Genomic DNA, 23,460 nt, shown 5'->3' on the forward strand with positions numbered 1-23,460 from the left:
AGCGCCTTTTTGCTCAGCTAGTACGTGGCAGAGCTGAAATTCAGGTCCAAACCTGGCTGCAGGGGCCAAGCTTCTTCTGCTCCAGACCCTGCTGCCCTGGACTCTCCCAAGTGGCTTGTGAACCCCATTCACATTTGTGTTTTTTCTGGTCCTGATGTTTTATATTTATCCACAAGTTGTTGCTTTCATGGCTGTATGTCCTAAGAAGTCCTGCAAATCCTTTGAGGAAGGAGATGAGACTTTGCATAAACAAGTATGTAAGTAGAGGCCTGGGGAAATGAATGAGCAAGAGATGGAAGAAATAAAGAATAATGAAGAACATACTAGTGACCTGAAAGGTCAGAGTTCACACAGGGACATCCTGTGCTGGGGTGGCAGAGACAGGGATGCCCCCAATTCAAGCCCTGTCCTTAAAATACACAGTATAGGGAATGCGCTGACCCACAGGCGGGAACGTTTTTATCTTCTGTTCTGCACAACAGGCCTGGCAACTCTCTAAAAGATAACAGCTTTGGTAATATTGGCTGAGCGGGCTTGCTGATCATGGGACATCCTAGATACCAGGGAAAAAAACCCAACAGTTTCCATTACAGAATGCTGTGAACCGAGATGCTTAATTAATATGTAAATTACCGAGGCTTGGGGTGTTTTCTTCCCCTTTGAACCCTACTCCCCGCCCCCATCCCCCCCAGGAATGCTTCTTCTCTGCAGACAGCCTGGATTCTTCAGTTACTATGGACCGAGACTCTTGCACAGGACTCGCTTATACAAAATTCTGAATGAAGGGGCGGGTCAGGAGGGAAGGGACCAGACGGGTCATTGGAGAGGGGATCTGTCCATGAGACTGGGATGGTCATCAAGGCATGGCCAGGAAAAGCAACACTCCTGGAGGCCACTCTCCCCCTAGCCCTGTGCTCGCCACAGAAACATGCAGATACTCTGTTTCCCCGGGAACTTGGGCAGTGAGCGTGGATACCTGCTCCACCCGCTGAGAGTGACAATTATTGGTGGACCTGAATGAATCAGCATTCAGTTTCTCACACTATCTCTCACGAGTTTGCTTAATGGGGCTCTGATCAGCTCTGGACGCAAAATGGATAAAATCATGGTTCTAAAAAACCTAGGACCAGACCTGGGGACACGCTGGCCACCCCAGTACCTCAGTCCTCAGGGCTTCTGGTCCATCCATCAGGGTGTCAGCAACCTCCCTGGCCAACATCAAGGGTGTCTGCACCCCCAAGAGGAAGCAAATGCCTTTCAAAAGGAGTAGGCAATATCCCCGTCCAAGCCTCTTGGAAAGACCCCATTAGTTTAGATGAAAGCAGCAAATGAGTCCTCAATTCTGCTTCTCATTCCTCCCCTGGGAGCTGCCAGTCGTTCAAAGATGGGACTGTTTTTCGTGAGCACAGATGCAGTGAGTGCAACTCAGATAAATCCATCTGGCTGAAGTAATGGAGAGAGGAAGAAAGGAACGCGAATTTTCTGCGGGTCTACCATGTGCCAAGACCTGTGCTGTGAGGCCAGCTGTGCAGTCGGACGGGCTAGAGCAGACTCCTGGTCCGCCACGGGTACATCACTGCGCCTCTTCTCTGTGCAAAGTCCCACGCCAGGCTCTGGTGACACAGGGGAGAAGGAAATGGACAGTTCCTGCCCTCAGCCTCTTCCCTCATAAAATAGGAATATTCATACCTACACTTCAGGGATCTCAGTACATTAAAGGAGAGAAAATATGCAAAGCGCTTAGTTTGGCATAGTTCCTGGTACATAGTATGGGTTCAATAAATGGTACGACGTCCCAGGACACTCCCAACGGGCATCAGTATCCTACTTTACTAACTTGCCTGAAGCTCAGAGGTGAGGTGACCTGCCTAAGGGCACCCAGAGAGTAACCAGCAGAGTCTGGACTTGAACTCAGGTTTCTAGACTCTAGCTCCAGTGCTCCTTCTTTCAGCTCATTCTCAACTAGTGGCCACAGTCCCGTGTCTTGAAGACACCGGGAAAAGTGATGACATGGAGGCAGCTTACAGGTGGAAAAGAGATGGGGAAGCCAGGCCTAACTTAATTAATGAGCTCCAGTGCCCGGAGTGCAGGCTTTTATCTGCTGGCTGAACACAGCGACACGCAAGCCGGCTCATCTCGTGATGTCTTGCCAACTGTGTGGACACGGCCATTGGGCAGAGACAAACGTAAGGCCTCTAATTATTGCCCTTCGAATCCTTTTGGAATGAAGAGGAGAATAAATGCATCAGTAAACTGAAGCACAGCTGATTGCTTGGTTCACGTGGCCACTTCCTGGCTCAGGCGGCTACCATGAGTCAGTGTGAATTGAGCGTACTTTCCAACTACTTTATTTTCCAAATCTTTTTAAAAGCAAATACATAGAAAAGTGAACAATCTACTGTGATCTGGGACCTAGAGTCTCTCAATGAGTAGTTGGATGGTGGTTCTTCTTGGCATCGGGCACTGCCATCCCTGCCCTCGCCACCTGCTGGGGCCAGAAATACCCTTGGTCAGAGGGTCAGTCACTCCCAAAGCAAATTCATCCCGTTGGCTGGCAGATGAACCACTGTCAGAAGTGGACTGTTCATCTCTGGGAATCGTGGCTACGTGCATTTCCTGCCCGAAGACACAAACATATGGCAGGTGTAGGTTTGGTCTTGGTTTAGCGTGTGCAGGATCATTGCATGGGCTGTGAATGGTGGGCTGATCATGTCTGCTGGGCGGTGTGGCGGTGCAGTGGCCTCAGGGCCCTGGGTCACCAGGAGGCTTGGGCAATAGGCCAGGCAGCTGGCCCAGGTCTCGGGGGCTGTGGGCTCTACTTTGCTGAGGCAGCTCAAGCCTTCCAGCACCCACAGGCCCCGGGCGGCACGCACAGCAGACTTCACGGCTGCTTTCATGTCCCTCATTAATGAATCAACAACTAACATGTATTGGGTGTCTCCTATGTGCCGAGGCCTGGGCCAGAGGTGAACCCAAAAGACAGCACCTGCCCTGAAGCCGACCACCCTCTGGTAGGGAACAGAGACCTGACACATGACACATAACACAGAGCAGGGAGGGCCGAAACAGATACCTGGGTCAAGGGGGAAGGAGGGGGACAGACGAGGTAGAATGACCCAGATTGAGGGGTCAGGCCCTGGGCGGGAATCCCAGCTCTGCCACCTCCCTGCTCTGACTCTGGGCAAGTCCCTTTGGCTCAGTCGCAGTTGTACGTAGCACAGGATGAATAATCCCTGCCTCATAAGGACACTGCGAGGATCAGAGTTAATAAAATGGTCGCCACTGGGCGTACGCAGACATATTTCATCCCGTCGTGATGTAACACCCCAAACAAACTCACACTTGACTCTCTGAGATAACAGGGTCACCCTGCCTAGTTCCCAGAATGAATGAGCATTTCCCATAAGCTGTTGACTTTCTAATGTGAGAACAACTCTGTCTCCAGTGTTTGGAAGGCTGATGTCTGAAGATACTGCATGCGCTGTGTGGCTTCGTGAGAAATAATCTCAGGAGAAAATGGCTCCTTTTCCATCAAGAACAGAATGACGAAAACTCTGTAACCTTGGTAATCGTGAGTATGTTTTCCCTTTAAGAACCTGGTGGGGTGTGTGTGTGTGTGTGTGTGTGTGTGTGTAATTTGGCAAGCCAGGCCTTCTGAAGCGTAACCAGTTTACATCTTTGTGCAAGAAACAACTTTTCTTTTCAAAATGCTCCTGAGTCTGAGACTTCCTTCCATGTGGAGTGTAGAGGAGGGAATTTTTGAGGCACATCTTGAAAGATGTGTCTGAGCTGGCTCCAGGCTGGTGGCCAGGGGGAGGAGAGTGCATTCTAGACAGTGAGAACAGGTATGAAAGCGCAGGATGCCTGGACTTTAGCAGACAGGAATTGCCTGAACCCCCAGTTTTCCTTGTTTTGGGCAGAGAGGGGCTCTGGGTATGGCTGAAGGAAGGGCAGCTGATGGAGATCTCAGGTCTTGCAACCAAAAAATCCTAAGGGACCCACCTGGGCACATGACTTTGCTTCACACTGAGCCTCAGGTGCAAAATGGAGATAATTATTCTGGCCTGAGGTTGCTCTAAAGATTAGAGATCAAGTCATGACAAAGAGCCTGGGTCAGTCATTGTGGATCAAAATTCCAGCTTCATCACGACTAGTCCTGTAACCATGGGCTAGTTCCTGCACCTCTGTAAGCCTCAGTTTCCTCATCTGTAAAATGGGGATAGTTCAAACCTCATAGGATTATCGCAAAGATTAAATAAAATAAGGTGTTTTGCTGTGGCTGGCACCTAGAAGTGCCCAATCATTGTTAGCTGGCGAGATGATGATTAGAATGAATCAATCATGCAAGTAGGTGGTAGGGTCTCAGTAAACCCCAGCTGAATCTATTTCTGCCTGAAGAGAAGATTCCTCAGCCGCATCAAGCATTCAAATACTCATGCAGAAGGCAAGTGATTCCCATTGGGAGTCAGTCCTTCCTGCTTGGCCTGGGCACATCTGAATATGTGGCAAGGCAGCTCTGGGAATCCAAGTAACAGATGGAAAAAACTCAGAAGATGCCTCGCAGATCTCTAGGATGACACACATTGGAGTGTGGTCCAGCCCCCGCTGTGCCTCTGCAAACCCAGACCACCTGCCTGGAGCTGTGGGAGGAGCAGAGCAGTCTGGCAGCCTTGCTGAGCATCTGACTGCGCCCTGGGTGGACTGGCTTCTTGTGACTCCCATTTCCTAAGCCAAGTACTTACGGGCTTGCAGTGGTGGAGATTATGGTCTCCACCTAAGGGTAAGAGGCTCAGGTAAGGGTCAGCCCCAACCAGGATGCTGCCCGAGAACTGGGTATGGAAGAACAGCAAGAGCTCCCTGTACTGGACACCTACTATGTGCCAGGTGCTTTTCAGATGATTGACGCATATCACTTCTGATCCCCATAACCATTCTGCAAGACCCCCACTCATGTCTCAGAGAGAGCAGATTATTTCAGTAGACCGGGCTGTAAGCTCCATGAGGACATGGCTTACTCACTGCCATTTCCCCAAAGCTGAGCATGGGGCCTGGCACACAGTAGGTACTTAATGAATGTGAACCAATGGAGCGAATTTGATTTTGAATAGTTCTCTGTTTGGAAGATCTGGTTTGAGATACTGCTTTGAGTGACAACATCTAACCAGGAGAGGGCCCAAATAATCATATAAATAGGAGTTCTGGAGTCAGAGAAAGGTATCAAAATCTTAATTCTATGGCAAGCTACTCCCCATTTCTCTAAATCTCACTCTTCTCATCTGAAAGATGGGGGCCGACTGATGTGTCGCATGCGGTTGTTGTGAGGGGTGAAGAAAATGTACGTAAATCCCTGAGCAAAAGCCAAGCCGAGCGCTGGGCCTTTATAAATGGCAGCTGCTGCTACTATTGCTGTTACTGTTATTGCAGTCGTTCCCATTTGTGGGCAGCACTACATTTTCACCATTTCTTCCTTGATTTGCTGGGCCCTGAGCATGGTCTGGAGCTAATCGCCATTGACAGAGCTCAGAACTTCGGGTGAGATCTGCCTGGGGCCTGCTCCCTGCCAGACTGGACCCAGCTTCCTATTGGGCTCAGCTCTGGTCCTTTGTGGATAAATGCTGGGTATCATCCGAGAGACCCCTTGGCTGAGCTCCTGGACTACTTCCTGGGTACCATCAGTCACTGGAGCTCTCACCCCCGCATCCTCAGCGCCTGCCCCACTTTGCCTTTCCATCATGGTGTACTTCTATCCTCCAAGCGGTGAGGCAAGGTTGGGGAAGATAGCAAAGTCCCTGGTTTGTACATAAAGAATCCGAGGCTTGGTGAGAATGGTGACGTCTCAGCTGAGAATTAATTACAGACGCCAGAATCCAACTAAGGTCTTCCGGCTGCCAACTGAGTGTGAAGTTCCAGTATGTGTTCAGGGAACGAAGCCTGCTACTTAGTGTTATTTGTATGGAATCGTGAGGTGCCCATAGTGGATATAAGAATGAGTGTGATAATCACTGGTGCCATTCATCACACAGGTCTGGCTCTCTGCCTTCCAGGCACATCTGGGAATACATTCACAGGCCCCTCCTGGATGTTAGCAATGTCCACGTGTCTTGCTTTGACCAATGAAACATGAGTGCAAGTGGCGTGTGTTACTTCCAGGTGAAAGTATTTTAAGAGCCGATATATAAGTCACTGTATTGTCTTCTGCTGAGGAACCACATGGTGAGAGGGAGCCTCCATCGGCCTGGGTCTCTGAGTGATCGCAACGATCAGAGCCCCCACCTGCTCACAGTGGACAGGTAGCATGAGTGAGAAACGAACCTTTGCTATGTTCCACCTCTAAGGTTTGGGGGGTGTTTGTCACTGCAGCATAACTTAGCCCATCCTGACTGATACAATGTGAAAGCTCATAATGTTAAACTTCACGTTCAATTCACTCGTCGAACATGCACTCTGTTGGCTTTACCCAGACACTGGAGGCATAGAGTTGGTCAGACACAACCCCTGCCCTCAAGGGGCTTGTAGTCTAGACACCCGTTTGAATGGAAGCACTGAGCTTGAGGGAAGGGTAGTCCTGGCTGTAAGGTGGCATATCCCCAAAGCAGTAACCCCCTGCTGTTTAAAACATCACCCAAGAAGGAAGATGAAGCTGTGAAGATGGTTAATTCTATAGGCGGCTGTTCTTGGGGGAGCAGGAAGGAAGGATGAGCTACAGCTCGGAGGGAGTGGGAGGGACGGCTGGCTGAAGGAGTACGTGTTTGAGGTGACTCTGGGACTTAATGCTCCATTTCATGATTAGGTCTCAAGGGAACCCAGAAAACAATTAGTGGATTCAAATGCATTAGAGTAATTCCTCTTTTACCTACACTAACTCAGATAATGACAGCTTTCCTGCAATGCGGAGAGGGTCTCCTATGTGTGCAGATTAATCAGGGTCAAATACGCAGGTCTGCCCGAAACTAGACAGCCGAGCTGGAATGAATTGGATGCAGAACAGCAGCTCTGGGTGAAGGATGAATAATTCGTTCACGATCGCGGCCAGCTGGAGACTTACAGGAGCCCCACTGGTAACACCAGCCAGGACTTGGGAGGCAGGTGTCGAGGAAGAGGGGAGAAGGTGGGTGCCGCAAAAGGAAGGAAAAGGAACTGCAGGCCCACGTCACCTGAGGGTGTGGGGAGCTCCAACACTGTGCGCCAGCTCCCTTTCATAAAGCTTAGGACAGTTCCTAGTGTAACATAAACACCCCAGAAGAATTACCGGGCTCTTACTACAGCCCGCATGCACTGCATTCAATCCTCACAACGACTTCTACATCAGTACTCTTGTTATTTGCTGTGTGTCACACAAGTCACCTGGGGTTCAGAGAGGTTAGGTCACTTGCCTAGAGGTGGGTTTGGGATTCAAACCAGATGCCCTAACTCCAGAGCCTGCACACGTGCAGCACCTAAGCTGGTATCTTTTCTGTGGGGAAGAGCTGTGTGGCCCTGTCACCCAGTGAGCACAGGGACCTGCATCTTGCTGTGTCCCTGCAGCTCTGTCTGGAGGGTGGGGACTGGATGATACGTTGTAAAGCCCTGGAGGCCAGAGGCTCACTGGATTGCTGGAAAAGAGGATGTGGAGAAGTTTCCAGACAAAGTGAGACCTGAAAAGTAAGTGGGAGTTATCTAGAAAAGGCGATGGAACAAGAGATCATGGTCTGTTGGGAGCTGAGGTGGTCCAGCTGGAGCCCAGTGTGAGGGACAGTGGTGGGCAAGATGCTGGAAGGCAGACCTGAGCAGGGCCTGTGAGTCATGCTGGGAAGTCTGTACTTAATCTGGAGAATTGTGGGGTCGGCTGAGTGGCTGCAGCGTGTGTGAGTGTGCGTGCATGGGTGAACTCCAGGCTGCAGGGCGCTTGCTCCTTCCATCTCCACCGTCCATAGGACCCGCCCAACTACTCATTCGCTCCGCGATTCAGGGACCACAGCATCTAACCAGTTAGACTCCTGAGCCAGGCCTTCGAGACTTTGTGCCAGGTTCCTGTCCTAAGCATTTCCCACTGTCCCAATTCGGTCCCCCTTCATAGGCTACAGAAACCCTAAACTTAATGCTCCCAGGCACCCCTGCCTTGGCCCTGCTGGCCCGACTCTCTGGAATGTTCTCCCCTCTAGCTCTACTGGATGACCCTCACCCATCGTTCAAGGTCTAGATCCTCTGTAACGTAGAGCACAGTGGTTAGGAGTGAGACCTGGGGTTGAGTCTTGGCTCTGGCACTCAGGATTTGCGTGGTTTACCCCCGAAGCCTCAGTTTTCTCAACCATGAAGCTGGGAGAATACCCTCTAGGGTTGCTGTGAGTTTGGCATGGAAGTGCTTAGTACACAGCCTGGCACACAGTGAGTTTGCAATTGGCTCATGAGCACCTCAGTGTGTGCTTGATTCCTTTGCCCAAAGTCAAGTTCCTCCATCTTCCCGAGCACTCAAAATGTGCCGGGTGCCAGGTGCCAGGGAGACGGTAGGGCACAGGCAGATCCCGCCTACAGGTGAAGCAAGGCCCGCTGGGATCCCCGTAGCGGAGGCCTTGCAACGTCCCCGGCCTCACCTTTCCTTGACCTACCGATAGCTTAACAATAGATCATCCCCCTGTGGCTTGAGCTCGAAATGTCCCCTGTGCCACCTAGGTCCCTGTTTTAGAAAATTACCCTGACACTTATGATTGATACCCGCAGGCTTACTGATAACACTCTCTATGGACAAGCACACTTTCCAGGCTACTCCCATCACTGCACCTGGGTTCCCGACTCCACCAGAGAATCACGTGGCCAGAGGGAAGGCTCCATGCAGACCCCAAACCAACACAGAGTGTCTGGAGGAACACCCAGATTTCTCCTTAAATACCCCCAAGCTCGTCTGAGAATGTTAAGGCAGATTTTGGCGGTGTTAACCCGCTGCCTTCTCAGACCACTGGTGCTCTGATAATAAACACTTATTCTAAGACCAGCTGCTGTGTGGGTCTGTTGGCTGAGTGGCGCAGGCGGCACGAGCCCTGGGTGCAGTTGGCCTCCGGTTTCACATGGGGTTCACGGTCTAACACAGGGTCTGGAAAGTGGACGCAAAATGACAAGCTCCTCTATCTACACAACATTAACCATAGTTCCCTGCGCACAGTGGGTCTTCAGATTAGTGTTTAGAGGAAGAAACGTTTATGAATGTACTCAAATCGGGGCAGGTACTTTCACATTCATCCTCTCATTTGATTCTCCCAATGAGACTTCTAAGTGTTTTAAGCCCCAAATTCAGAAGAGGCAGCTGAGGCTCAGAGAAGTTAAGTGACTTGTCCAAGGTGCCACAGCTAGTCAGTATCAAAGTTGGGACCTCAATCCAGGACTGCCTAATACCAAAGCCCCAATTCTTATCAGTGGGCCGGGAAGATCCAGGGCCGGGAGCAATGACCAGGAGAGAGGCAGGAAGGAACCATCTCCCAAAAGGCAGAGGTACAGGAATATCTCAGTGTCTCACTAACAAGCCCGGTCACCGAGAGGCCACCTGCCTCCCTCCCGCCAGTTCCAGCCTCACATTATGGAGGCAGCTGATGGGCGCACTTACTTCCGATTGCCACAGCCAATCGGAAATGGTAATTCATTCAATTTGATCAGTAAGGGAATCGAAGGCTTGGCTTGTATTAACCATCTGAAGTTAACATGTCATTCATGCTAACGGCAGCCACAGAGACACGCCTTTCTCCTCTAAATTGAGAATTGGTCCTATTAACAAGCTCACGTCACGCTGGCAGATGGTCTGCTGCATGGGCTGGGGAAAAGATAAACAGGAAAGGAGCAAAATGATGACAGCTCAGAGGATGGCAACTTTTCAAGAGCCTCCCTGCGGTGGGGGTGCGGTGGGGGAGGTGTGCAAGCGGAGCAGCTGTAGAGAGCAAGGGGCGTCTGCAGCCACATCCAGACCTGAAGGGAGCACCTCAACCTGAAGATTGGTACAGGATGTATTGACCAGGCCAGGCACTGGGTTGGCTGCCTGACCTCCCTGTTCTCCGGCCTTTGCCACTGCCCAGAGGTGGTATTAACCTCTTGTTGCAAATGGAGAGATGGATGTCCACGGAGGTTGCGTCCTTGCCCAACCCGGACTACCCAGCTGAGCAGAGGCAGGACTCAGACCCAGATCTCAGCTGACTGCCAAGCGCATGCTTTCCTCCCCGCGGCACGAGAGTCTGGGTTGCTGCCTGGTAAGATTCACTCCGGGCCGTGGGTGGAGTGCATTGCCCCACCCCACCAACCTCGGGCTTGGCCGTCGCTGGCTTTGGCCAGCAGACTGTGTGGAAGGTTAAAATTGCTGGAAATTCTTTGCCACTCCTCCCACCCAGAAGAAGAATCTATTCCCCTGCTTTGTTCCCTTGAATCTGATCTGGCCTGTGACTTGTTTTGACCAACAGAGTGTGGCAGAAGGGATGTGTTCTGGAAGCTTGGCCTGAGACGCCTTGCAGCTTTCACTCTTGCCTTCTTCAAACACTGGCCTGAGCACGCCATGTAAGGAAGCCAGGCAAGCCTACGGGAGGGTGACCAGGCAGTGAGTGAGCTCAGCTGGGGCCTTCTAGGCATTACAGCTCTGAGTGTAACTGCACGAGTGAGCCAGGAGAGGAACTGCCTCGTCAACTTATAGAAGTGTAAGAAATCATCAGTTATTGCTGTGTTAAGCCACTATGTTTGGAAAGGGTGTAGCGATAAATAACTGAATCAGAATGTTGGTGCACACAGAATGCAGGAGCAGAGGTCGTAAATGGGCATGCGTGGTTTGGCTTGGCTCTGGCTCTCTAGCGATGGACCGTAAGAAGAGCACGCCCTGGGCGGCTGCTGCCCCATCCACCTCACCAGGACAAATACGTGTCCACGTGGAGCAGATCTGAGTCCAGCCCACAGCCTGGCGCCAAGCCCACCCAAATTACAGCCAGATACAGACCCTATTCTAGAGCAACCGAACCACAGCCAACCAGTATACCCTGAATGAAGATATTTGGACCTGTGACCCTCTGAGTTTGGGGGTGTTTGTTATGTGGCATTACTGCACCAAGAGCTGACAGACACACCCAGCCTGCCTCCCTATAACCCACACGTTTTTAAAGCAAAGACTCTGGTGTTTTGTGTGAGCAATAGCTGCTCCATCTTTCCTGAGATTCTGCCAGAATAGTTATCACTTGCACAAAGGTGCAGAGACCCAGAACATGACATTATGTAGGAGTCAGTGGCGTTGCTGCAGCGCAACAAAGCCACTTCCTGGAGGGGACGAAGCGCCGAGGACAGGGAGGTGGTGTGGCTGGCTATCCAGGGGGTTCCTCCTGTCAGGCCAGAGGGTCCCGGTGGATTATCTGTTCCACACAGAGCAGGAAAGGCAGGCAAGGGATGTCTTTTTGACTTGCTCTGTCTCTGGTGCTGCCAGGATGGGAGAGGAATGAATACAGAAAGTGAAGGCGCAATGTTCTCTGCTGTAGAAATGGAGCCTCACCTTTACCAGAGCCCAGATCCAGCCCTAGCTCCTCAGTGGTCTTTGCCTGACCTCTGACCCCACCTGGATGTTCCTGGTGAACATGGCTCAGAGCTGGCTCCCCAGGCCCTTCCACGTGGTGGTCCCAGGTTACCCAGAGCTACTGGAGATAGGAGAGTGGTGCCTCCCCATTGCTCACTGATGTGGACAAAGCCAGGTGAAAAGGAGGCTGCTGAAAGCTACAGGGGGCTTTGTGGCCCTGCAAACTGGCACAGAGAAGATGGTGTGAGCAGGGCTGACACAGGGGCTTGGCCTGCCCTTGGGTAATGCCAAGCACGGCATGTCCACCTCGCCTCTGCAACCAGGAAAATAGCCCCTGAGCTCCAGGGTCTCTCCCATGCCCAATGATAACACCAACACTGAAAATAACACCAGTCAGCCCTGACTCATCTGTTCCCTCTGGTCCGGCCAATGGCAGACAGTCCCACCCCTCCGTGCTTCCTAGCAATTGGTCAGCAATCAGCTCACACACACTCCAGCTGACCAAGCAGAGTGGTCACGGGCCATTTTCAAGGGTAGCCTCAGGTTGGCAAAAACTCTGAAGGGCAGACGCAGCAAACTGACATCCTGGAGCTGAATTTGGTCGATGACGGGTTTTCTAATTTGCAAAAATACTACACATGGGACACCCCCCCATACTCCTCGGGGTGGCAGTTATTAACTCTGTTTTATAAGTGGGGAAGCTGAGGCTCACAGAGGCTTCCACAGAAATCCTGAGTGAGAACGCTGAGAGGAAGTCCAGCCCCTCTCCCATCCACGCTCTGCTATCAGGCCTAGGAGTCCCTTCTCTTGCCCTCAGGGTCCTTCTGCTGCTGCACTTCCCCAGGACAGATGTTAGTCTGGGTCTCACAAATAGGGAACCCCCTCGCACCCCAGGTTTTGCACCTCAGTCCCCACCCCCTCCTATGGGCAGCCTCTGATGACAGAGCTATCCCTGAGGCACAGAGCAGTGGCACTCAAGCTTTCTGCCGCCTCAGCACAGAAAGTATGTCATTGGATGGCACGACACACTCCCCAAAGGTGTCTGTAGTGGGCTGAACAGTGCCCCCCACCCCCTCAAAAAGATATGTCCACCTGGAGCCTGTGAATGAGAGCTTATTTGGAAAAGGTGTCTTTGCAGATGTAATTACATTATGTAAATGTAATTAGTTAAGGATCCTGACATGAGATCATCCTGCCTTTGAATGGGCCCTACATCCAACGACACTGTCCAGAGAAAAGAAGAGAAGAGAAGGGAAGAGAAGAGAAGAGGATGCAAAGGAGAAGGTGATGTGAAGATGGAGTCCGAATTACAGTAGTGATGTATCTATATGCCAAGGAACATGGAGGAGTGCCGCCAACCACCGGAAGCTGGAAGAGCCAAGGATTCTCCCCTAGGGCCATCAGAGGGAGCGTGGCCCTGCCGACACCTCGATTTCAGCTTCTCCCACTCCCTTCCATCCCATCTGAGAACACGCATCAGAACACAAAGGCCAATATCAATACTGTAGGACAGTCTCATGTCCACTCTAATTTACACACATGTTCCAAATGACTTAACTATTTTGTCTATTTTCAAACGATTTAAAACCTTCCGCTATTATTTCTATGAGCTAGGAACACATTCACAAGACTCTGACACACAGCCCAGAACCTCTGGCCTGAGGGATGAACCTGGGAAGGGTTTTCTCCGGTGACAATAAACCAGACTCACCTTTCTCCTGAGCCATCTCTTGCAGACAGAAGTAGATGACTCTGGCTCCCAGGCTGAAGCCAATCAAGGTGACGGGTCGCTGGCCCTGGGGGACGAAAGGACACAGGTGTGTGGGAGGGGACACAGCCAGTTCTAGCAAAACATCAGTCCTGACGAGGGGGTCCCTTACCTACTCAGTGCCTGCCTGGCTCATAATGAATCCTGCATGTGCTACTCCCACCATGGAGCTCTGAGGTCTTAATCAGGAGGGTGAGAGCCCTTATTTATGCAGGAGCAAACCTGCTGGGGGAGTTGGCTTCCTCCAAGGCCCACAGGCAGCTGCTGGCTGGGTTAATTCCCTTTCATCTCAAACCATTATCCAGCCACCATCTCTTTGTTCCCCCAGAGACAGGACGCATCTACCTTGTGGCAAATGACTGCAGGGAAGTAGGGCCCTCCTGGAGCGGGGAGAGGTGGCAGAAGGCAAACAGTGACATGGTAGGGACAGCTGTTCTGTTTCTAGATAGGAAGGCAGGACATGCTATCTTAGCCTTAAATGGTAAGAGATATAAAGAGGAACTTTCTGACTAAAGAACTATGAGAAAAGGCAACTCGTAAGGAAAACAAATGTGATCTGGGGTGTTTGGGTACAAGTTCTACACGGAAGGAGGGGAAGGAGCGGATGAGCTCCAAAGGTCCGGTCTGCTCTCACCAGTCTATTCCTTTTCCTTGTTTTCGTGCCAATACATGGATCCAGCCTCCCCCGCCCCCACCTCCATTTACTACCGTAGCAAACCCTCCATTAAATAGTACTGCAATGCAGCAGGAACTTTGTGACAAAGTCCCAACACCTGCGTTCCCTCTGTCCTTGGTAACAGAATGCCTGAGTTTTCCTGGGCACCCAGCTACCCAGCCAAAGACTGAGTTTCTCTAACTCCCCTGTAGCTAGGGATGGTCACGGGGGTGAGAACGGAAGCAAGAGGTGTGACTTCTAGGAATGCCCTTCATTCCACTTTCCTGCCTCCGACTGTCTGGAATGTGGATGTCACCCGGACCACGTGACATGGTATTTGGACCACTGATGATTTGCTCGAATGGTAGCTCTGTCCTTCTAGGAAGGGACACCTGGCCTTGTCCATCCCTGCAGAGAGCTGTGCTAGTCAGTCCTCACCTAATTACCTGCAAGAGATGTATAGTCTATAACTCTTACTGGTCCATCCTAGGATATTGTCATGACTTGAACTGGAGGGGCCGTGAAGACCACCCACTCCTCCAAAGCTCCCCCACGCGGGCTTGCCTCTAGGACTCACGGCTATGCACAAGTCAGCCCCTCACTTCCCCTCTGGCCCTCACCCATAGCCATTCCCAGATACCTGCTGCCGGGAGAGCAGGATGTGGGCCAGGTGCTTGCCAACCTCCGCTGATCGATGGAGACACACTCCCCAGGGGTTGTCGATGACATTGGCGACAGTGAGGAGCGAGGCCGGCCAGGTGAGGGCAGCCACAATGCCTGGGGAGGGGGTATGTCAGTGATGAAGGCAGTGGGGGTCCTGGCAGGGAAGTGACTGGCTGACTAATGGATGTTTGAGTGAGTACACGCAGAGTCACTAACTTGGAATCTCTACGTTTTCCAAGTGTTGTCACCCTGCTAAATAGCAAAGAAGAAAACTGAAGTGCATGCATTTATGACACATGGACTAGATTCCTTCAGTTCAAGCGTCTGTCATATGTGAGATTCCAAAGATGGCCCCAAGCTGTCACTCCACACGGTACCGTCCCACGTTGCCTCATAGCTCTGCAGCGGCCCCCGCCTCTGCCCTGCCCATCCACTCTAGGCTTAGCCATGTGACTTGCTTTGGCCAACAAGATGACTTGAAATGGACGTGTGCACTTTTGCTAGCCTCTCATGTACTCCCCCGTTGGTGTGGGCTAGCCTGCTGAGCCCAGGAGAAGGATGGGAGACAAACAGAGCAGGGCCTGACAAGGCTCGCCTGCATCAGTGGACACTCAGCTGAGCAACACATGCATGAGCAGGCCCGGCAAAGATCAGCCAAATGAAGCCTCGTGACCCCTGAGCTATTATGATAAGTGACTGTGAAGCCACTGAGTTTTAGGGTGGCTTCATATGTAGCAATACCTAACTGACACAGTATGTGGTCATGTCACAGGCTGTTTACCCGTGTGCTCCCCACAAAGCCCACACACGTCCCACAGACAGGATTGTAGCCTTAGCCTCTCCATGTCCCCAGGGCCCAGTACACTGCCTGCTGTGGCGGTGGCCTCGGGCACGCTAAGGTGTGGTACCAGCGTGGGTGGGGAGAGAGGGCCTGCTCTGGCCACGGGGACAGGGACGCTTACCAGACAACATCGTGTACTTTAGAGCCTCCTGGGCCGCCATGCTGGCCAGACCACTGAGGATGGTCTCCAGGGCATTGCCGAGCTCCATCAGGTACCTGGCCTCCCACGCCAGGCAGTACTGCTCGCGGCTACGGGCCAGGGCCGCCCACGGAGCGCCGAAGGTGCCTGGGGAAGACACAGGTAAGTGGGGTCTCTCCTGTCTGTGACAGAGGATGCCCCACCCCACTTTCCCAGAAAGGCAGTGACGGGACCACTCACCCTTGAGGGGAGAGAGACAAGAGGCCCACCCCCCGCCAATGCGTGGCAGCTGCTGGTGGTGCAGACGGAGCCCCAACAAAGAGGGTGTCTGTGAGGATCACAGGAGGTGATGCGTGATGCGTGTCCAGTTCCTACTGTGTGGGTAAAATGCCTGACTCAGGGCAGCGCCCCTCCGAGGTGCTCCGTTAGTGTTAGAGACCTGCTGTGTGTGGGGACGGGGCCCGGCAGTCACACACCAATAAGACTCAGGAGCCTGCCTCTAAACGGAGCCTGGACATTTTCTTACTCGCTTCCTTCTGTGCCATTTAGACGCGCTTGGCTTCTACCCTCAGATCCTAGCGATCTGGGAACCAGAAGGCTCTAAGTACGTGTGTCTGACTGGGATGCCCTGGACCTCCTGGCCTCACGTGCTCCCTCTCTGAGCGATGAACTGCTTGCTGAGCCTCACACTGGGCACTTGCAAACGTGAGCCAGGCCCTCAGCAGACCATGGTGTCCGTCCTCAGTACCACCTTGGTGGAATCCCCCAAAACACACTCGTTCAAGTTAGAGCAGCAAAGGGAACTGGTGTTTGTGAAATGCTAATTAGAAACGGGGTGCCTTCCACATGTTATCTTGTTCAGTTTAATCTTTGGAAGTACCCTGGAAGACAGCAATAGTTTGTTCCACTTTACAAATGAAGCAGCTGAGGCACAGACAGGTTCAGTAACTTGCTTGAGGTCACACCGCCAGGGTATACAGACCTCTCACCTTTGCTACCTTCCACTTCCTCTGAGAATAAATGCAAACTCCTCGCCTCACATGCTTCCGTGTGACCTGGTCCTGCCCATACCCCTGCCTTCCAGTTCCCAGCTTCAGCCGTTCGGTGCTCCTTTTGGCTCTTTTGCGCCTCTGGGCCTTTGCACACGCTGCCCCTTTGCTTGGTATATACATTTCTGGCTCCTTCTCTACCCATCCAACTCCCAGCCAGTCCTTAGCCTAAATGTGACTTCCTCTAGGAACCTTCTCCTCATTCCCCAGAAAAACTCTGTGCTTCCCCTATTATGCCACCCATAAAGCTTCCCTGCCTCAGACCAGACATTTCATGGGGACAGAGGCCATGACTATGCTTCTCACTACTAAATTCCTAGGGCCTGGCTCAGCGTCTGGCACACAATGTAATAGCACCCTGTAAATATTGCTGAATGGATGGATGGGTGGGTGAGGGGATGGGCAGATGCGTGGATGAATGGATGAATGGAGGGATGGAGGGATGGAGGGATGGAGGATGGAGGGATGGAGGGATGGGTGTGGGTGGATGGGTGAGTGAATGGAGGGGTAGATGTGTAGATAGATGGTTGGATGGGTAGATAGTTGAATAGACAGATGACACATGGATGGATGAGTAGCTAAATATGGGATGAAGTCTCTTTACCTCTCTGAGCCTCAGTTTCTTTCTCTGCAAAATGGGGCTCCCTTACCCTTCTTCTAAAGACATACACAGGGAAGAGCCCAGGGTAGGGTCTGGCCCAGAGCAGCAGGCCCAGCTCAGCCAATGCCCCCCGTCCCGCCCCCGGTCCTCACGGTATTTGCCGGATGCCAGCCACCCTGTGATGACGATGGTGATATGTAGCTGCTTGCCTTCCGTTAGAGGCAGAAATGTGAACTCTTCAATGGCCCCAACACGCTTCTTCATCTTGTATCCTAAAGACCCAGATACAACAGTGAGAATGGAGGTGACTGGGGACCCCGGGGAATGTCGGTCAGACTCTCACACAGTGAGCGCCAACCATGTGCCCAGCCCCTGGACAGACGTCTCGTTTTTTAACACATTAAGGTAGGTGTCATTATTGTCCCCCATTACAGACGAGGGTAAGAGGCTTCCAAAGGTTGGCCGGCCCCCGCGTGGCAGAGCAGGGGCTGGAACTCAGAGCTCAGGCTCATAACCACCACTCTGTGCCAACTCAGTTGGTTCTGTCTCACTTTCCTACCCACACACGTCAGGGGTACAACACATGCCTCTCAGTAAAAGCAGATGGAACTGACCAAGATTCTCAACATGGGAAGGTGATACCCCACTTGAGAGGAACGGGAATCTCTGTGTGGGATTGGGGGGCTGTTGACACAGATGATTTGGAAAAACTCCCCCAGGTGATGCTGGTGAATGAGGGGCAGCCACGTGCTCTCTCGTACACGAGGAAGCCCTCGTAGTGTCTCTGAGGCAGCCTGTCTGGGCACTTCCTAAATGGGGACAAGCAGGTCCAATCAGACCCTTCTCAAGAAGTCCACATATACGAGGTGCACTTTCTCAAGCTGGGCCTTATCCCGACCCAGTTCTCTGAGAAGCCTGCTGAAAGTTCTGGCAGGGCTGGGAGCCAGCATGAGAAAAGCGATACATATCCTCCCCCTCCATCTCCTGGGGAGCCATCACTGGGGAGAATCGGGGTGTGTCCTTTAGAAGCTGAGCCGCCCTGGCAGGAAATCCCTCACGGCCACCACTGCTTTTTGAACCTTACCTGTCAGGCCAGCTCCGGCTGCGCCAAACAGCGAGGTCATGACAGCTATGCCAGCTACTGAGCCCAGAGCCGCTGCACCTGCACTGCCAATGATTGTCGCGGCTCCGGCAGCAACAAGAGGGGCAGCTAGACCCCCGGTCACACCTGCAAGGAAAGCAGCCCATGGTGGGTGAAGGTGGAAGTGAGGAAGTGGACTGCTGGGTTCTTCCCCTATCGGCTGCCCACCACCTCCTATATACTAATATACACACTGCAGATGGAGCACCTACTGTGTGCCCGAGGCCACCCCCAGCGGATCCTCTGCACTCTCCACTCTTGCTCCCAGCCTGGCATCATCCCTCACTCTGCACTGCACTGGCCCACGTGCCACCATCTCACCTGGAGCAGGCCTTACCGATCACTGTCCCACCTCCGACAGTTGCCAGGCCTATCAGGAGGTAACGCTTCCATTTCCTCCGGTTTTCTTTCTTTTTCCGGGATGCCTCGGCCATTCTGGGGGAGAAGAAGATGGTCATTAGGGCTGGCTGTGCCTGGGACCCCCTGAGACCTCCCCGCCTCGCCGACACCCAAACTGGGATCAGATCTGGGCACTCCGTCATGCAGAGCAAGGTACCAAAGACGCCATGGGCCCATTGATGGTTTTAAAAAGCTGAAAACATTCTCAAACCCAGCTGGGGAATCCCAGTGTGTGAGATGTGCTACTTACCCAACGGATCCATCCTAACAGGGTTGCAATTTGAATGATGAAAAGACAAAAAAATAATAATAATAATAGCAAAAGAAGCACAAAGATATCTTTTAACAAGTGGACCCAGAACGAGTACCACAAAGAATCAGACTCCATTGCCTCCCTTCTTCCTTCCCTCCCCAGCCCTAACTCTGCCATCTGAGCTCATCTCCCTCTGGGAGATTTAGAAACTAATTTTCTTCAGGATAATCTTTCCAAAGATGGGTTAGCGAAATGTCTGTATTGGAGACCTTGGCCTTGGGGCAACAGCTAGACTCGTTCAGACTTGAAATGTAAAAGCTATAAAACGTAGCAGAAGGGAAGCATTTAGAGTGAACTGAGGTCAGCGGCATCCCTACAACGGCCACTGTGAGTGCTCAGGAGGGTCGCTAAGCCCTGTTTTCCTGTCGGACACTCAGCCCTCAGTGCGTTTGGACAATAAGGAGCAGGACCAGAGACCGAGAGCTGACCGCAGCAGTCATGACGAGCGCGAACTCTGAACTGAAGTTGGAGTTTGGACAACTCAGTGTGTCGAGTGATAGCAGGTGACGAGGATACTGAAAGGAATGGTTAATATTTATTGAGGAATTCCTGTATGCCAGCTACCGTGCTTTGTATTCCACGTGGTTTATCTCACCCTAGAAGCAGTTTTATTGTCCCCAGATGACAAACAAATTATGGGCTCAGAGTACCCACCACCTGAAGGCTTGTAGGGATCAATGAAGAGAAAGTCTGTCAAGCACATGGCATAACGGCATACCGAGTGGTAGTTCAAACGGTGGCTCTTTTATCCTGCACCTGCATCTTTTGTGCTTCATTTCCCCTTTGTAAAATGGGGATAATAACATCTACCTCTTAAGGTAGATTGGTTTGTAAGGATCAAATTCATTCCTTTTTCATCCATTCAGGCAACGCATGTTTACTGAGCATGGATGACGTGCAGGTCCTTCTGGGTGCTGGGTATCGGGGAGCAGAACACGGCAGTACTAACCAATACTTGCTTCCTTCCCATTTCTTTCCTCATGAATCACACAGAATGTGAGAAACAATCCATCCTCCAGTCATCAAAAAGGCACTGGATCTGGATTGGGCATTCGGGGAACTGCTGTGCTTTCTGGTGCTCTGCCAGCTTGCCTCAACCAACTTTTGTCCTAAGCCGCTCCTGGGTGTACAGCTCAGCACGGATGTCACTCCCCTGTAGAGAAGTGGAAACCAAGGCTAGACGTCTCCATGCACGTCACAGGTGCTGGTTTCTCCTGACTGAGATTCATGTCATCAGATGTGTGGGATGAGGCTGAACCACATGCATCTAGCAAAGTGGAAGGCGGGATAGTAAGAACATGGATTCTGAGGTCCGGATTCAAACTTGGTAAACACAGGCTTGAATCCTACCTCGACTGTGGTGCTAGCGTATCATCATCCAGTGGATACTCAGTTCACCCTCCCTGCCTTGGTCTTCCCTCCGGAAAGATTATGCATCCCTGCCTTAGTGAACTGAATGGTCCCCTGACCAGCTTTAGCCAATGAAATGTAGGTGGGAAGAACGTGTGTCATTTCTGGCAAAATCTTTACCAGTCAGAGCAGGAGCCATGTGCTCTGCCCTGAGACTGGCAGTGCTGCAGACGGAGGTCACTCTATCAGCCTGGGACCCAGAACCAAGACAGTGTGGACTAAAGCCACGGCCAATCTGCAGTGGACATGCGGTATGAACAAGAAATGCACCTGTGTTGCTATAAGTCACTGAGATTTGGAGGTCATTTGTTACTGCAGCAAAACCTAGCCCATCCTGACGGACAGAGCCACATACTAACTTTGTGACTACGCACAAATTACCGGTCCCACCTGAGTTTCCTCTTCGAATAAGTGGGGATAATAATAGTACTTAATTCCCAGGGGTATTGTGAGAGCTACGTGCCATAATCCACAGACAGCACTGGCATAGTGTAATCTTTCTGATATGTTTGTTGCTATTATCGTTCCTTTCATTATTATGATAATTTCTTCCTGTACACAGGAGATACATTTTGGCCCTCAGTTGCAAACAGGAAGGCTGGAAATTAGTTGCTTTGGGCGGAGTTCAAGGCCTGAGAAAAAAATTCAAGTGCTGAGGACAAACCATAGTAATACACAATGCTAGCTCTGTGAATTCGAAGCATCTTGGGATGCTTGGCACTGCCTAGGAAACAGTCTGGACGTTTGGGGCAGAGGCATGTGAGCCCAGCTGTGCCCTGATCTTGCTGGTTCACCCAGTTTTTCTGAGCTTGAATTTTCTTCTCACTTAGGGACTGGAAATAGAAGGATGATGACAGCACCACCAAAGTGACCAAGGTCAAGCAGGAAAGTGTAACCACGACTGTCTGCCTCCCTCTCTGCCTCCTTCCTGGCCCCCCCTTGGCCCTGAGGACAGTGTCACCTGTCCAGGTAACACTCAGTTCCTCCCGTGACTTGGTGCCTGCCTCCTTCACAGCCTCATTGCTCATCACTCTGTAACTTACACTTTGCCCTCCAGAAACAATGAACTCCCTGCAGGCATACTGTCTATGCCTCAGTACCTGTGTTCCTCCCGGCCTCTCTACTGTCGAGGACCTACTCACCTTCCTTTGTCTGGCTAAACATTACTCATCGTGCAAGAGTCACTTCCTCCAGGAAGCCTGCCCAAGCCCTAAAGTTGGCGCAATGTCCTGACCCTGGGCCCCTCGAACCTCCATAATGTATTAGCCTGCAATTCTAGACCACTGATTTTCAAAGGGTGGGCTCTGGATCAACTGCTTCAGAATCCCCAGGGGATAGCTGTTAAAATCATGGTTTGCCAGGCCAGAAGCTCAGGGCGTGTGGGTGAGGAAGCTACCTGTAACAAGCTCTCCAGGGATCTCCTGTAGGTCAAGTTTGAGAACCACAAGGCCAAAACTTCAGGGCACAGATGGAGTCATTCCTGCTTTCTGCCGTCAGGAGCTGGCCCTGGCCTTGGGACCTGGAGGGTACTCAGGAAACAGTTCTTAAACAGAACCGATTCATTATACAAGGATGGAACATCTTACTGCAGTCAGTGATCCAGTCCCCCACTCACTGTCCACATCTATGAACACCAGAGGGGTGTGGAATAGACATTTTGACCAAATAAAATATGTAGTTGGAGTATAGGCCAATCACCATCAAGAATGAAATTCTGGGATAGTAAAACAAATCCGGAATGTTATAAAATTTTAATGATTACTACAGATTTGTTTTTCAGAACATAGTCAAATTTTTGAGGTGGTGCCCTTGACATTTCTCAGTACCGTCTCCTTCTAGATTGTTCCTGCAGTGACATCTGCACATCCATGATAGTCATCATTTTTAGCTGAATTTATAGAGGGGAAAACTCATAGCCTGAAGGGAATAAAATAACTAAAAAGTAAGTATAGTTCTTGAAGCTGTTTTACTTAAAGGTATGAATGCTAGTATATCAAATCAATTTTACAAAGATTCGATGATATACTCTAATCTCTAGTAGTCTGCTGTGTATTATTATTTAAAGTGTATTATTATTTAAATGTTTATAAACATTTGCTGAACCAAAAAGAATATCATATTTTTCCTAAAAGGATTTAGCTAAGGCACTCTCTCCCAACGTTCACCTGAATTGCCAATTGATTTCCTTATTTAGGTAAGTACTCGAACGTGTTTAATAACTGCTTTGTACATAAAACGAAGAGCTGTGCCAGTCATCATTTATTACCCCAGCATTTAACCCCTGCAATTACTTCAATTGTCTGACTAAAGTTCAACATCTAAAGCACGAGAGGAGGCGGACGTGCTCTGAGTTACGTCGACAACGCATCCTGTACTTGGACGTGCGAGTTAAGAGCACAGCAATCACCTGAAGGAAGAAGCCCTCATTTCTGCTACTGACTTTGCCCGCTGGTTAGACACCATGGCAACCCACACTGTCATAGTCACCGGTGGCACTCAGGCTCTGGAATGCCAGGAACGACCTTGAGTTGGCGTTCCACATCAGCCTTCCAAAGATGGAGGCTGCAGCCAAAATGCAGGTCTGGGCCAAATCCCAGGCTGAAGCCACCGTCACCGAGTGAAGAGAAAGAGGCCACACTGCCCACTGCATGGTTCCACAAATCACTTTCACTCCCCGCCATCTTATCTCCCTGAGAGGGTGGTCCTCACCCTCTTCTGTTTTGTCATCAGTTTTCAGTTGCTAGAGAGGGAGAGGTTATCTCGGGGTGTCTAGACACACTTTCCTAGTGAAAGCTCAGAAAGCCTACAAAAGAACTATCGTTACTGCTTTCTTCAGAATTAAGGAGGGAACCTGGGATGGTCAACCACGGGTTTGATCGGTTACACTGTTGGGGTGCAGCCAGTGACTGGATATGGTGGTTGAATTAGATGGTGCCCTGACGAGCTGTGTGGCCTTGGCAAGTTACGGCATCCTTCTG

General features: G+C 51.2%; 1 protein-coding gene across 6 annotated transcripts in view; it reads right to left on the reverse strand.

Moving 5' to 3' along the window:
- TMCO4 (transmembrane and coiled-coil domains 4) overlaps positions 1 to 23,460 on the reverse strand; it is an 85,175-nt gene that overhangs the window by 28,968 nt on the left and 32,747 nt on the right. For all 6 annotated transcript variants that reach the window (XM_033114858.1, XM_033114857.1, XM_033114854.1 and 3 more), the window contains 6 exons: positions 18,698 to 18,795; positions 18,304 to 18,447; positions 17,372 to 17,491; positions 15,552 to 15,716; positions 14,567 to 14,703; positions 13,215 to 13,299 (listed from right to left, as the gene is read on the reverse strand). In XM_033114858.1, coding sequence (XP_032970749.1) covers positions 13,215 to 13,299; positions 14,567 to 14,703; positions 15,552 to 15,716; positions 17,372 to 17,491; positions 18,304 to 18,447; positions 18,698 to 18,795 — 749 coding nt within the window. The remainder of the gene's footprint in view (positions 1 to 13,214; positions 13,300 to 14,566; positions 14,704 to 15,551; positions 15,717 to 17,371; positions 17,492 to 18,303; positions 18,448 to 18,697; positions 18,796 to 23,460) is intronic.

Source organism: Rhinolophus ferrumequinum, chromosome 9 (assembly GCF_004115265.2).
Source record: "Rhinolophus ferrumequinum isolate MPI-CBG mRhiFer1 chromosome 9, mRhiFer1_v1.p, whole genome shotgun sequence".
In the NCBI taxonomy this organism is placed as follows: Eukaryota; Metazoa; Chordata; class Mammalia; order Chiroptera; family Rhinolophidae; genus Rhinolophus; species Rhinolophus ferrumequinum.